The sequence below is a fragment of the Eurytemora carolleeae genome, unplaced genomic scaffold, assembly GCF_000591075.1.
Source record: "Eurytemora carolleeae unplaced genomic scaffold, Eaff_2.0 scaffold175, whole genome shotgun sequence".
In the NCBI taxonomy this organism is placed as follows: Eukaryota; Metazoa; Arthropoda; class Copepoda; order Calanoida; family Temoridae; genus Eurytemora; species Eurytemora carolleeae.
In genome coordinates, this window is record NW_019396338.1 from 175,492 (window position 1) to 191,204 (window position 15,713).

Genomic DNA, 15,713 nt, shown 5'->3' on the forward strand with positions numbered 1-15,713 from the left:
AATTTTTTATTATACTGTAATGTTAGTAATAATTAGTATTTTAACTAGAGATAGTAAAAGACATTTTAAAAAATGAAAATCTCAACTTAAACATAAATTCTATGAGAAGAAAAAAGGACAAAGGACCTGAAAATAATCATGACTTGTAAAAGTTTCTGTTTTGAAAAAAAGTAGGAGTTCAATTAAAATCTTTATAATAAAGCCTTTCGTTCATTTATATGTTTGCTATGGCTGGCCAAACGGCTGAATCAAACGGGCTTAATTTAGTGAGGAAACTCATGGATACTCTAGGGGATGACATAAGCTAAATAGATTATAAGTTTTTTGATTTAATTCGATTTTTAAAACTACGCGGGCAACGCCGGGCACTTCAGCTACTTTGTAATAAAAAGAGAGATGCCAAAACGGTGGTGCAATGAATAAAGTAAATTAAATCAAAATTTAAAAATGGTTTTTACTACCTCCAAACTCAAGGCTTCGTGGCTTGGCATTTAAAAATAATTGTTTTACATCACTATCCCTGATAGCGCCCATCCGATTATGATGAATGTGCATTCTAAATAGATTTTCATTCGGACCTCTGTCATGCATGGTGGCTCAATTCCACGTAGTATGCAATCTTCTTAGTGCACTGAATGAACAGCCAACTAATTTTTTCATGTTCTTCCCTCTTGAGTTTAAGATTTGAAAAGTGTAAATGCTCTGAGTTCTAGTGGGGGCTACGCCCCCCTATTTACAGGTCTGGAGGGCACTTTCCCCCTTTCCCCCATGTATACGCCCTTGCTTGCCGGCGTTGCCCTTGAAAAATAAAATTTTGAATTTTTTAGCCTATGTTACCTCTGCAGATACCCCTGGGTTCCCTTTAAAAAGTTCAGCCCATTCGGTCCAGCCGTTTGGCCGGCTATATGGGAACATTTCATATTTCATATTTTTATTCAACTACAAAGCACGAGATAATACAAATAAAAAATCACAATTTACTATGTATTAAACGGTTTGCCTGAAACCATGTAGCTGCCTTTTTTAGTTCAAAGTTCGCATAAATTAATAAAGTTAAGATATGTGGAGATGATTTTAGAAAACTAGTGTCATCAGCAAATAGATTAGTAAAAAAAGACGAATGTCTTGTTTCATTATATAGATTTACTTTGTTTTAGCTTCCAGTGAACACTGGTCTAAGATCGCCTTAGCTTTAAATAGCAAAGTTTTTTCCTTTTTTGTCTTTTATTTAGTTCATTCCTATTTTCTTGGATTTCTTGAAATCCTCGAAAAGGTTTCGAAAAAATTCACAAAATTTAGTTTCCTGACCTCAGCGACCTCGGCAGTTCGATACAAGATCAAATATTAAAAGTAAGTTATTTTAAAGTTGTAATAGTACGCGTATTCTGTTTCAAACTGTTCAATTTATTAAATTTTAAAGTTTTTAAAACAACTGTATAATGACATTGATATTATGCAAGCTATAATATATGTAAAGCAATAGTTTTAACTGTGGTAGATTTCTGAGCACTGTATATGCATGACTTTAAGTGACCCTCCATGCAAAAATGGCTTAATGCCCGTGTCCTTGTGCATTTTGTACTGGAATTATTAGAATATGAAAACTTTAAAAAACGGCAGTGAAACGTTAATAATCTAATCCAAAGAATTGTTATAAATAAATTGCAGCGACTTCTATTGAATTTTATTGTTTATTTTCTATATTCAATTTAAAGATATGTTGTTTTTCATTTTCAAACATTGACATTTATTCGATAATAGATGTAAAACATTAAAATTGGATCCTTCAGGGGAGGATGTACGCGCCCAGTTGCCCCCCACCCTTCAGTTGGGGTCCTGTTTATCGTTATCTTTCATATTATTTTATTATATATATATATAAAGTATGAACAATATATAAACCTTTTGAATTTTAATACATCGTGAATACACTTTTTTCTGATAATTTGCGCGCCAAACATTTGGAAAATAACCATTATTGAAAATACTGAAAATTTAATTTTTATCATTCATTATACAAAGTAAATATGTTTTGAAAATAACAACAAGTAATATCAACAGATAAGAAAGAGATAATGTTCAGAAACATTTTTACAATCAGTTAGAAACTTGAAGTCCGAAAATATTTTCAACTGATATTCCATAAAAACATGTTGATTCGAGATATACGTAAACATAGGTTTAAGATAAACATATTTTTATAAATAATAGATCCTGTATTTATCCCTTAACCTTGTGTGAGTATATTTGAGATGAAAGATAAGTATTCCAGTTCTTCAGTCTGGTCACATACACCTATACACTTAGATATATATACTATCCTTATACAACCAAACCATTTACACAAATAATATATATATATAACGTAGTTAAACAAGATATTTCTTAGCTTTTACTTAACTTTATACTGGCATTATATGTTTCTAAAATTGGAAAATATACGTTTTTGTATGTTGTTCATTCAAATTTGAAAACAAGATCCTAATTGGATAATTATCAATTTATAGATAATGTTAATATTCACCTCTTTATTAAACTAGTCTTACTGGATCTATGGAATAGAGACGGATAAATCTATTTTGTAGTTGAAATCTTATCTAAAATATATAAACTATGTAGACAACAACCGAAGAGATATTGTTAATTACACGTAGGAATTGATTCTTTGCCACTAGCTCAAACTTTCTAATCCTTATATATTTTCTAACTGATGATGTGAACCTTTTAGATTTCAAATTTAGAGTATTTGATCTAACAGAATTGAAAGTCTGAAATAACTGAGGTCTGCGACAGCGGGCTGCAAAGATATAGGGATTAGAAAATCAGAGTTGGTGGCAAAGACTCAATTCCTTTGTTGTTGAGGTCCAAATCATAACAAAGTAGACTGAAGATGTTAATTCCAATTTAGTTTTAAAATATATTCCACTCTGATCCAGGACTCATGAGTTGACAACTTGAAGTCAAATATGTTTTGAAATGATTTGATATATCATAATTGGATGAGTATAAAACTATGAATGCATGTAATATATACTATATTTCTCTTAAATAGAATTGTTAAAGATGGGACGTGATAAAGCAACAAACCAGCTCAAGGATTACGAGAAAAAAAATAATGTAAGATTTGTGATATTACTAAAAAATATTTTGTATCAAGACTTCTAATATAAGTTGAAAAAGTACATATTTTATTAGCTGGGTGGGGTTGCAGCTCCTTTTGAACTGAAAGTTCTTCTTTCTTAGCCACTACTAACTCAATCTTATCAAAAATTTTGCCGTTAATTTTTTATAACAGTTATCATTATATAGGAGAAAAAAAGTTGTCAATTTTGTCACACAGAAAAATATCTTAAAATGAACGTCTAGTAATTGATATTCTGAAATTTAAAAACACTTAAAAAGCTAGAAACAATTTGTAAGAAGCGTCGGTACGAAAAAACATGGTTAAAGCAACTTTTTGTTACACAATAAACAAATGCAAGAGAAAATAATTCACAATTCTCATAAATTCAAAAGAAGTCAAATTAAATGTCTTTTCAGGGAACTGATGTCCTGACTACAGGTCATGGTGCTCCAGTCGCGGATAAAATAAATTCTATAACTGCAGGACCTAGGGGACCAATCCTTCTCCAGGTATACAATTACACTAGCAGGACCTAGGGGACCAATCCTTCTCCAGGTATACAAATATACTAGCAGGACCTAGGGGACCAATCCTTCTCCAGGTATACAAATATACTAGCAGGACCTAAGGGACCAATCCTTCTCCAGGTATACAAATATACTAGCAGAACCTAGGGGACCAATCCTTCTCCAGGTATACAAATATACTAGCAGGACCTAGGGGACCAATCCTTCTCCGGTATACAAATATACTAGCAGGACCTAGAAGTGCTGGTTTACTTTGATCCTTTGTAAAAGTAAAAAGTAAAGTAAAAAATTATCTATTTATGAAATATAACAAAAATATACAAAATAAAGTGTTTCAGGAGAAAATATTTAAAAACCTTTAAAAGTAGAGGTTGTGGGAATATTTCACCCAATTCTAAAAAATATAAAAATATAAATAAAAGGAAAAGGAAAGGAAAGGATAAGAAAAGTTACATATTTATTGTTTACACTATATTTAATATAAATCAGTGGTGAATTGTTAGTATTTTTCTACGATGAACTAACAACTTTTAGATATAAAAATTATAGATTTATTTGTAATGTTAAACTAAAAGTAAAAAAAGCTTTATGGAGTGTGAAAAAGATATAGGTTCTACGAAAAACGGGCATTTTTAGGCATCTTTTTAATTCACGCTGATTTTTGACATCCTTTATGTTTGATTATATCTTTTGCTCTTTTTAATTTTGTACTGTAGGATCATGTTCTAATTGAAGAGCTGGCCCACTTTGACCGTGAGAGGATTCCTGAAAGAGTTGTTCATGCAAAGGGAGCTGGAGCATTCGGATACTTTGAGGTAGGTGCACCCTGCAGCCTGCAGACAGTAATGATTTAATTACTGTGCAGTATGTATAATGCATATTTAGAGGAAAGCAGCAATTATAATATCTACTTTATCTTCAAAAATCTGATTAAACCTTTATTTTTGTTTAATGCTATATACTGATTTATTAAACATATTTCTTTTTGTTCAGAGTATAAAATTTGCATAAAATAATTTACATTTTTATAAATGCAATCCTTTTATTTAATAATATTTGTCTAAGAAGGTTGAAAACACTACAAACGATTATAGAGAATTATGTCTACTTTTTTTTACTATAAATATTGTTTTTTATATTTGAAGAATAAACCACTTATACCCAACTGGTCCATACAAGGGCGTATCGTATTAAGGAAGGGGGGCTGGGCTCAGCACCCACTGAGGCTCAAAACCCCTTAGAAACAATAGATGTCAAAGATCCCATAGAGCTGAGCATCCATATATTTAGTTTAGATCACTCTACATTTATATTTGTTCTAGGTTACCCATGATATATCCAAGTATTGCAAAGCAGCAGTATTTGATGCTATTGGTAAACAGACCCCTGTAGCGGTCAGATTCTCAACTGTTGGAGGAGAGAGTGGGTCAGCTGATACTGCCAGGTAAAACCGATTATATTAATAATTAATTCATTAATACAATCAGTTTATTTTATTAAACTAGAATTATCTATTAAAACCATTTTAAGTGAAATTATGGACTGCTAACTGAATAAATAAATATTCTGATAAGACCTAAAATACAACACTATTCATTTATCTGTAACCAGATATTAGATTGTTCTCTTTATACTATTCCCTGAATACTAAATAGTTTATAGTGTCCAATGTCCATCATTCATGATTAGCATTCAGATATTCAGTATTCAAATTAACACCGTTTATATACAGGGTTAGTCAATATTCATACAACTGGAAATGTAACATTTTTCAGTTATATATAATCCTAAGTTTTCAACATAAACTGAGAAGGACTGGGCCTTGAAATATATCACTGTTCACAAATCTTGGTCGATTACATTTAAACTATATTTTGTTGCATGAGCCCAAAACTTAAGACAGGGTATCGTTATGAAAACAAGTTTTGAAACCCGCGGTTGCGCGAATGGGGTAATGCAGTTTTGTAGATATGAATATTTTTGTTATGAAATATTATTTTATTTAGTTTCTTCATATTCTTCATTATTTTAAAATCTCCCAAATCAAAATCTACACAAATGTTATGACCCCAAAGAGGAAACTCGGGAGTTTTCGTCAACGATACTCTTTAAATTTTTTGGCTCTGGAATCTGTATAATATTTGTTCTGTACAGTATATGTACACCGTACAGAAGGTGTACAGCTGTCACCGTATTACCATTTGAAATTTAAGGTAGAAATTTAAGGAAATATATAAAGCCTGAAACTGATGTGAGTAAGTCTACAGAGAATAGGAAAAATTATATTTACATTATAAAAAAGAATAAATAATGGTTGATACATAATGAATCGAAGAAATCCGAAGCTTTATATTGACGGGTTAATCTTCCTCTTTTCAATTCTTCGTGAGTACTAAATTCATTTCGGTTTTAGCCCAGGCCAATCATTTTTTTCTCCTTGCCCGTGGTTCAAGCCAATTGGCTTGAATTTGAAATAGAATTCAGGGTCAACGCTGGCTTTGGATCTCCACGCTTTCAAACATGCGTTGAAAGCATGCTTTCTGGGTTGGCATTTTTAACGGACATATCTCTACACGTTATACACGAGGCGGCTTACCATCCGCTCCACTGTTCTCGTTGACAGGGGGTAAATAACCCCAATAACCCCCCTTATTTACGCCACTGTTCTCTCCATGCCTCCACTATGTACTGTGTATTGTCTAGGGATCCCCGAGGGTTTGCTGTGAAAATGTATACTGAGGAGGGAAACTGGGATATTGTTGGAAATAATACTCCAATATTCTTCATCAGGTATATATATATAAATATATTCATCAGAATATTTTATTGAAATTTTAATTTCTTTCTTGTTATCTTTTAGAGATCCTTTACTGTTCCCCAGCTTTATTCATACACAGAAAAGGAATCCAGTCACACATCTCAAGGTATTCAATATATATATATACTTTTATATATTAGTTTATAAACTGCACAACTACCATTCTTCAATATTCATACTTTTTTATTCTCACAGGTCAAAAAGTTAAAACCAGAATTCATAAAAGGATCCAGTACCTGTAAATAGAATATCTAGAAGTAAAGATATATTCTCAAATAATTGAATATTAAAGATAAGTGTAAACTGTGAAACATTATGTTAAATGTACGATGTACTATATGTACTATATGCCCGTGGAATTAAAAAAAAATCGAATTTTAAAATAACAAAATTTCGAATTTTCAAAAAAAACCGGCCTTATTATATAGATATTCATAACTTAATAGAGTTAAATTTTAATTAAGGATCCTGATGCGTTCTGGGATTTTATCTCCTTGATGCCGCAAACTACTCACCAGGTTTCATTCCTCTTCTCAGATAGAGGAACTCCAGTTGGATACAGGTTAGGTATATGTTTATACTTCAGTGGATACAGGTCAGATACATGAACATATAGTAAGATACAGGTTAGGTTTATACTCGGATACAGGAACTATATAGATTTATATAAGGTTAATTCCCAGATACAGGATACAGTTGGGGTTTACAATAAATACTATTTTATCTGTCACTTAAGGCCGTGCAGTTACAAGATGGGGGATAAGTGGGCACTCTGTTATAGAACATTAAGTTTAGAATATATAGGATACAAATATTAAAATATATAACATTTTAAAGGAGAAAGGATATTCTCATAAATTATACATCATGTATTTTATATAAGATAGGTTTTTTTATTATTATTTAGACATATGAACGGTTATGGATCTCACACCTTCAAACTGGTAAACAGTGATGGGAAACCAGTCTATTGTAAATTCCATTTTAAAACTGATCAGGTATATATATATAATTACGCGACAATGAGAGTAATAATAATACAGTATTACACAATGAAGCATTTTCTCTTCAACTACATTCTATTTTAACTATTAATTGTTTTCTATCTGCAATATTTTCTCTTTTTAAATTGAATTACAATTACACAAATATTTTCGGATTTTTCAATATTTTTTGTGGATTTGTAAAAAATCTAATTGTAAGGCGAATATTCAAAACTAGTTTGGGAACCCAGCGCTGCCAAGATTACTGAAAGCTACTCCCACCGTTTACCCGCACTTGTACAATTTTACGGGGAAACCAAATTTTCTCTTTTAAAGTCAACCCACTAAAATTAGAATCTTAAAATCGGTCCAAGGGTTCCTGAGTTATGATCGGAAAAGCAAACAAACAGACAGACAAACAGAGATTACAACTTTTTGTATATATAGATTATAACTATCCATAACCTCCTCACGGTCATTTAGGTCCCACAAAAATGTTAGGCCCGATAGGTTCAACCGTTTTGGCGTCTAATATTAGATACAAACGGAAATTCAGGGATCTATATAATTGTATTGCTGGAGGAGAGTTTCCCTCCTGGACTATGTATATTCAAGTAATGAGTTTCAAGCAAGCTGAAAACTGGACCTTTAATCCTTTTGATTTAACCAAGGTAAAGTACGCAGGAGTAAATTAACAGTTTTTCATGTTGAACATTGAAATACGGATACAGTCATAACATACATAGATTGGTCTTCACTTTTATACATCATTCACTCATAATCGTCCAGACAAACTAGAAAATAGTATAAACCACTCGTCAAATTAAAAAATTAAACAAAGACGACTTTACTTCCGCTTTAAACTGTCTATGACTGAATTGAATATGTGTGTGTATTGTGCATGTGTGCACTCTAACTTCAATACTAGAATAGAACAGCTTTGTTTCCGGTTGAAGGAACTGAACACTCGTTACAAACTCTAATTTTCTTATCCCTGTATCATGATATGCCTTCTAGTGAAAACATTTCATATTTTAAACTCTGACTATTTGATCTATCAAAATACAAACAGTTTACGCGTATGATGACATAAGGTTGAAAGACATGTGCCATAGGTTAGAAAATTTGAGCTTGTGACGAGGATTTCCCTTTTAAATATAATCTATCCATTTTTTACTTCAAAGATACTTGAATCAAACCTGAGCTTTGAACTTTTGAATGGCATTTCCTTAATCCTGATTGGTTAATTAATCTGGAGACTTATAATAACAAGCATTTTTTAATCTCGAGATTAAGAAAAAGAGTGGATCAAGCATTAATCCCCATATCCACCATTCCAAAGTTCCCAGCTCTATGAATGCATAAGAAATAAAGGTTTTGTTAATTGTTTGATATTTAAAATTGTATGAATTATGTTGAGGTTTGGCCCCAAGGTGAATTTCCTCTACTTCCTGTTGGTAAACTAGTTCTCAACAGGAATCCTCAAAACTATTTTGCAGAAGTTGAACAAATAGCATTTAGTCCTGCTCATCTAGTTCCTGGTATAGAACCAAGGTATGTTTAGTCCGGCTCATCTAGTTCCTGGTATAGAACCAAGGTATGTTTAGTCCGGCTCATCTAGTTCCTGGTATAGAACCAAGATATGTTTAGTCCTGCTCATCTAGTTCCTGGTATAGACCCAAGGTATGTTTAGTCCGGCTCATCTAGTTCCTGGTATAGAACCAAGGTATGTTTAGTCCTGCTCATCTAGTTCCTGGTATAGACCCAAGGTATGTTTAGTCCTGCTCATATAGTTCCTGGTATTGAAGCAAGGTATGTTTAGTCCTGCTCATCTAGTTCCTGGTGTAGAACCAAGGTATGTTTAGTCCTGCTCATATAGTTCCTGGTATTGAACCAAGGTATGTTTAGTCCGGCTCATCTAGTTCCTGGTATAGAACCAAGGTATGGTTAGACCTGCTCATATAGTTCCTGGTATAGAAACAAGGTATGTTTATAGTCCTGCTGATCTAGTTCCTGGTATAGAAACAAGGTATGTTTATGTACTATAATGTACGGCACTATACCTAAGTAAATACCATTTTTGGTGGTACAGTGTCATTTGAATTTTCAAGGTCTTTCAAAAAAATAGTTTTTTATCTTTACTAACGGAGTAAAAAATCTTTACATTGTAGCGACGAATAAAGGACCAAACGAACTGAAAGTATATTGAATTGTATATTACAACTTGAGTTATAAACTATCTATATATAAATTTGGCTTGTCTGTCTGTTTGGGTGTTTGGGTGTCTGTTTGTTTGTTTGTTTGTGTCCAATAAACGTCAAAACGGCTGAACCGATCGGGCCCAAATTTTTTGTGGGACATCAAAATTCGATCTTCATTAAATTTTTGAAAATTTTGAAAATCCACGAAATTTTTTGTGAAAATCCGCGAATTATTTTTGTTTTGTTTTACGATGTACACAAAGAGAACATGTTCACAATAAATTTAGAAGATGGGCGCGAAGCGCCCTATAAGGCTAGTATATATATATATATATATTTGGTTTGGTCTTCAGAGCTTCCGGACTGGAAGACGATATCTACGGATCTCCACAACATGATCATAACAAAATTTGCAAAGGCATCTTTAGATCTTAACGTTTGGCTTTATGAAGTGTTTTTTTTGCGCAAATGTAAAATCCATTCACAAAACAAGCCAATTATGTAAGGTCAGATCACTGATGTTTTATTTTGTTTATTGTTTAGTCCAGATAAGATGCTGCAGGGTAGACTTTTCTCGTACAACGATACTCACAGGTAATATCGCACTTCTTACCTTAATTCCCCTTTTTCAAGATTTAAAACTATTTTCATCTTTTTTTTAGACACAGGCTCGGACCTAACTTTGATCAGATTCCGGTCAACTGTCCCTACAGGGCTAATGTCAGGTAGAAAAAATACCGAATACTGCAAAGTTAAAGAGAGTGCCATGCAATAATTATTCTTGCTGTGTGTTTACAGATATTCCTTAGTCGTTAATTTATATTTTGACAGAATATAGATGAAGAATATTTTTTCTTTCGCTTTTTAATCATCGACGGTCATTGGCATTATGAAAATTTATTCGGATTAAAAAGTGAACAGAAATTTTCTTTTGATGATCATGATCACTTAAATATCAAATAAAAATGAATAGAAGATGAATGATTAGTAAAAATATAAATATGCGTAACCAGGAACTATCAGAGGGATGGACCAATGACTGTTCTGGGAAATCAAGCTGGAGCACCAAACTACTTTCCAAACTCATTCTCAGGACCAAACCAAACCAGGTAAATTACATACTATACTTCTAAACATGTGGGGTTTAAATACTTCTTAACTTCTTCATATTTTCTTCATATCCTAATGACACAATGAACACAGTTTAAACCACTGTTTCAAGAATGCAGAGGAGTTCAAATTTCACAAATGAGTATGTCTCTTAATCATTTGCGTTTTTTGTCCAATAAACGTCACTCTAAACAGATGAATCGATCTTTTCGGCATTTTTGTAAACATCGCATGACATCGAGTCAAAGAATATTTATAGTGGATTTGGATTGAAAATTATTACTCATACTAAATTTAGATTTAACAAATTTTGAATATATACAAATAAAAACAATAAAACTGCAAAATTTTAAAATGGCATTGTTTAATTTTAGTGTACGGAAAAGAAACATAAAAAATGTCCCTAAGATAATGGGCACCAAGTCTAGTATTATCTATTTATGCAACATGTCTTGTGTTATAAGTTTCATAAAAAGGTACATTTTTTTTGTTAAAATCCGCGAAATAAAAAGGGAAACCAGCTTTGTCGCTGTGTAAAATGTTACTTATTTGGCTCAGAACAAATAAGTCACTTTTTTACCCAAGATCATAAAATTGTGAGTAAAAATGCGGGATAAAATTTCTCTCAAAATGGAATAAAATATATATTATATACAGACGAGGGGAGATGGTAGAGTTCCCTGCTACAGGAGATATTGGTAGATATAACTCTACTGATGAAGATAACTTTACACAAGCTGGTGTATTCTGGAGAAATGTTCTCAATGATGATGAGAAAGAGCGTTTAGTTGATAATATTTCTTCACATCTCTGCAATGCACAGAAATTCATTCAGGTTATATAATCAATTCACTTTTTAGATTTATTAATTTTAATGAGATTTGGGGAAACATTGTAGATTCGTTGAGTAATAAAATTAAAATCTTAAATAAGATTTTGATTTATAAATTAGAAGGTTACTTTATTGATTCATTTATTTCCAATAAAATCATCTGCAACGTTTCAGTTTAGTGATTCAAGTTTTACAAAACAAGTGAATATATACTGTTTTCTTTAAAATCCGGGCTAGATCTACTTTACTCAATTAACTATTTAAATATTAGAATCTCTTTGTAGAGTTTATAGTATTATTTTAGTTAAGGTTTAATCTATTGTATCGAATCATCTAATAAAAGTATATCTTAGGATCGAGCAATCAAGAACTTTAGTTGCGTGGATCCTGAATATGGAAGAAGAATTCAAGAAAATATTAACAGGTTCAGTAATACTAGATAACAAATACGAGAATGAGGAAAAACAATACAAGTTGTTACGCTGAAGATCTTTCCCAGAAACTAAAATAAAAACTAAAGCAAATAACCAGTGTATTTTAGTAAGTAACAATCAAAAACTGAGGCGTTGCGACGTTTTTAAGTCGAACAATTCTAAAAACTTTTCATAGTTGTCTCATTCTATGTGGAACGAGCTCATTAACTAAACTTCATTTCATTTTGAAATCATGTACATTTTTTAACATTTTAAAACATTTTAAAATATTTTTAAACATTTTAAAACATATTTCAACATTTTAAAACATTTAAAAACATTTTTAAAAATTTTAAAACATTTTAAAACATTTTAAAACATTTTAAAACATTTTAAAACATTTTAAAACATTTTAAAACATTTTAAACATTTTAAAACATTTTAAAACATTTTAAAACATATTTAAACATTTTTAAACGCAAATTTCATCTCTGAAAACAAGTTGAGAAGATTTTGAAATCCTTCAATGCACTCAAAACAAGGACGTAAAATTAATTTTAAAATTAAAGATACAATACATAATACACATTTTTTATATCAATTCTTAATTTTGTAATATTTAGGAGAACTAAGAGAAGTGAAGGGAATATGGTTCATCAGTCTAATCTGTAGTTTGAATATTACAGTCTATGTACTGAGTTAACCACAGATCCATTTATGCATTTATCAAATATTTATCAATATAATCTAAAAACATTTATTCAACTTTACAATGGGAAACATCCTAATAAAGTATAATTATTTAATTTGTTGTTTATTTATTCTTTTATTTACCAACAAGTACACGGAGTAGGGAAAACATATATCACATTAAACTAAAGTAAATTGTACACCCTATGAGAAGCTACGAGGTCACAAAGTCCTACAAGTAATGTCGCTTAAGTTTGACTTCCTCCTTCTGTTTATAAGTTCAGTGTACTTTGGGCTAGAGAAACAAGGATTTGTGAATATTAAAAGGACTTGCAATATTGTGTATATGACCTGGATCTGATTATATTTGTATATTGTGTGGTAGAAAGTTAAAGGTAAACATGAAACTAGATTTCTATTAAACCATCTCAAGGTTTAAAGTTTTGCAACAAACTTAAATAAATTGAAAGGATTGAGCCTAATACAGAACATAAAGGAAAAGTTATCTCAAATATTTTTTGTATAAACCAACTCAAGCAGAAGAAAAGAAGAAGATTTTAAAGAATTTAGTTGAAAACAGGAAAATAAACAGGTTTCGGTGGGATTACATTTCTTCTTATATTCAGTCATATAATGCTTTGTTTCCTGTTTATGACCTAATGGAACTGAGCTTTTGTCTTATACTTAAATATTTAAATCCCAATATTTTTGCAACCTGATTGTATTAACCATCGATATCTCGAACTTAGACTATTTGATATAACATATTTCATAGTTTACAATATATATATAATGTCTACGAAAACGAAGATCTAAGAATTGTTTTATCAGAGTTTGTGTCAAAAACTCAGTTCGTGCCTAACCGGTTCAGTAGTTCCAAGGTTTTGTAATTTATTATCAAATTTGCTATGTCTATCCATCATAACCTAACCTGACTTGGTCACGAGAGGTTGCTATATTTCAGCATCCTGGGATAGGGTTCAAGAAGATTCTATTCATCATAACCTAACCTAACCTAACCTGGTCACGAGAGGTTGGTATATTTCAGCATCAGGGGCTAGGGTTCCAGAAGATTCTATCCATAATAACCGAACCTGACCTGATCACGAGAGGTTGGTATATTTCAGCATCAGGGGCTAGGGTTCCAGAAGATTCTATCCATAATAACCGAACCTAACCTGATCACGAGAGGTTGCTATATTTCAGCATCAGAGGCTAGGGTTCCAGAAGATTCTATTCATCATAACCTAACCTAACCTGGTCACGAGAGGTTGCTATATTTCAGCATCAGAGGCCAGTATTCCAGAAGAATCTATCCATAATAACCTAACCTGACCTGGTCACGAGAGGTTGGTATATTTCAGCATCAGAGGCTAGGGTTCCAGAAGAGCTCTGACAGGACGGGGTCAAAGGTTTATTTGAAAAAAGGAATTCTGGTCTAATAATTTGTGATTGCTGTACGCATTTTCTTATATTTTAAGGAGATAGTTTTTAAGATTAACCCTGGACCTGATAATTGGTAAAGTAAAACTCCAAGTAAGCAATCTGAATAGGATTGCACAGTCGGCCGGGAATACATTCCTCAGCTCTTATTCCTGATTGGTATTATGTAATATATGTAATACATATCTACTTGCATAGAAATATTCTGGTTTAATTATGATATTGATTATTCTTTGTTTGATGTTTTCTTCTCGTTTATGTCATGAATAGTTTTTCTGCTCTGTTTAACCCCTGATGATATGATATTATTTCATGCATTGTGCATTTTTTTTCATAAGGTACATACAGATAGATTGTTAAGTATTTAATTATGTTTAACATATTATCATATTAAAGAAAACCCTGTTTATGGCCGGTTTTCAAAATAAAAAAGGAAGTTTTTCTTTTCAGAAAAAGCGTGTTTACGTTTTAATTGTTGTTAAATAAATGAATAAATTAATAATAAATAATATATAATGAATTGTTTAATATGTACTAAACTATGAAAAATAGATGATGAATGATATTCGATGAATAATGAATAATGCATAATGAATGATGCATAATGACAATGAGGAATGAATAATGAAGAATGAGGAATGAATAATGAACAATGAATAATGAATCATGAAATAATGAACAATGAGGAATAAATAATGAACAATGAATAATGAATAATGAAATAATGAACAATGAATAATGAATGATGAATAATGAATAATGAGCAATGCAAAATGAGTAATCAATTATGAAAAATGAATAATGAATAATGAATAATGAATAATGAATAATCAATTATGAAAAATGAATAATGAATAATGAATAATGAATATAATGAATAATGAATAATGAATAATGAATAATGAATAATGAATAATGAATAATGAATAATGAATAATGATTAATAAATAATGAATAATAAATGATGAATAATAAGTAATGAATAATGAATAATGAATAATGAATACCTTTGTCTAAAAGAATGAACAATAGAAAGCATATTTCTATTGAAAGTTGCCAAGACTGAATAATTGTGAATTCTATAGATCAAAATTCTAACAGAAAAGAGAAAACTGTTTTTATAATAATTCTTTTATTCGACTCCAGTCTAGTGTTCTTCACTGTTAACCCCTTGAAGATAGAGGTATTAAAAGTAGAGGGTTAAAGGGTGAAATTTAGGTAAAATTTCTGCTTTTGAAAAACTATTTTTGATTTTAAGACATGTGTCTTTTTTGGACATTTTGTATACAAACCTTAAACCTTGTCAAACCTTTCTATTTTTTTTTTACTAAAATAAACTTTTGTTATTTCTTTTTTAGAAGGAAATTCTATCTTTAACTCTGATCACCCACTTCTGGGGTTTAAGTATAACTCCCTCGCCATTGCTCCATTTCTATAGAACATCTATTTTTCATATAATCCAAATCTTTCCTCACTCTTTACCTCTTGATAATAAATTGCTCTCTACTCTTTTTATACCTATAGATCCTGCGGTACTTTATAATTCATCAAACATATAACTAACATAGTTCT

At 31.1% G+C, this 15,713-nt stretch overlaps 1 protein-coding gene across 1 annotated transcript; it reads left to right on the top strand.

The window, feature by feature from the left end:
• The first annotated feature begins 1,300 nt into the window (after positions 1 to 1,300).
• LOC111701222 (catalase) lies at positions 1,301 to 12,814 on the top strand. Its single transcript, XM_023472406.1, has 17 exons — positions 1,301 to 1,350; positions 3,053 to 3,117; positions 3,541 to 3,633; positions 4,368 to 4,466; positions 4,974 to 5,095; positions 6,355 to 6,441; positions 6,512 to 6,575; positions 6,934 to 7,031; positions 7,377 to 7,469; positions 7,943 to 8,123; positions 8,873 to 9,006; positions 10,197 to 10,247; positions 10,316 to 10,378; positions 10,667 to 10,762; positions 11,421 to 11,598; positions 11,949 to 12,019; positions 12,632 to 12,814. Exons 2-17 carry the CDS (start codon positions 3,064 to 3,066, stop codon positions 12,678 to 12,680), a joined length of 1,533 nt encoding a protein of 510 aa, XP_023328174.1. The 5' UTR covers positions 1,301 to 1,350; positions 3,053 to 3,063; the 3' UTR covers positions 12,681 to 12,814.
• The last annotated feature ends 2,899 nt before the right edge of the window (positions 12,815 to 15,713 follow it).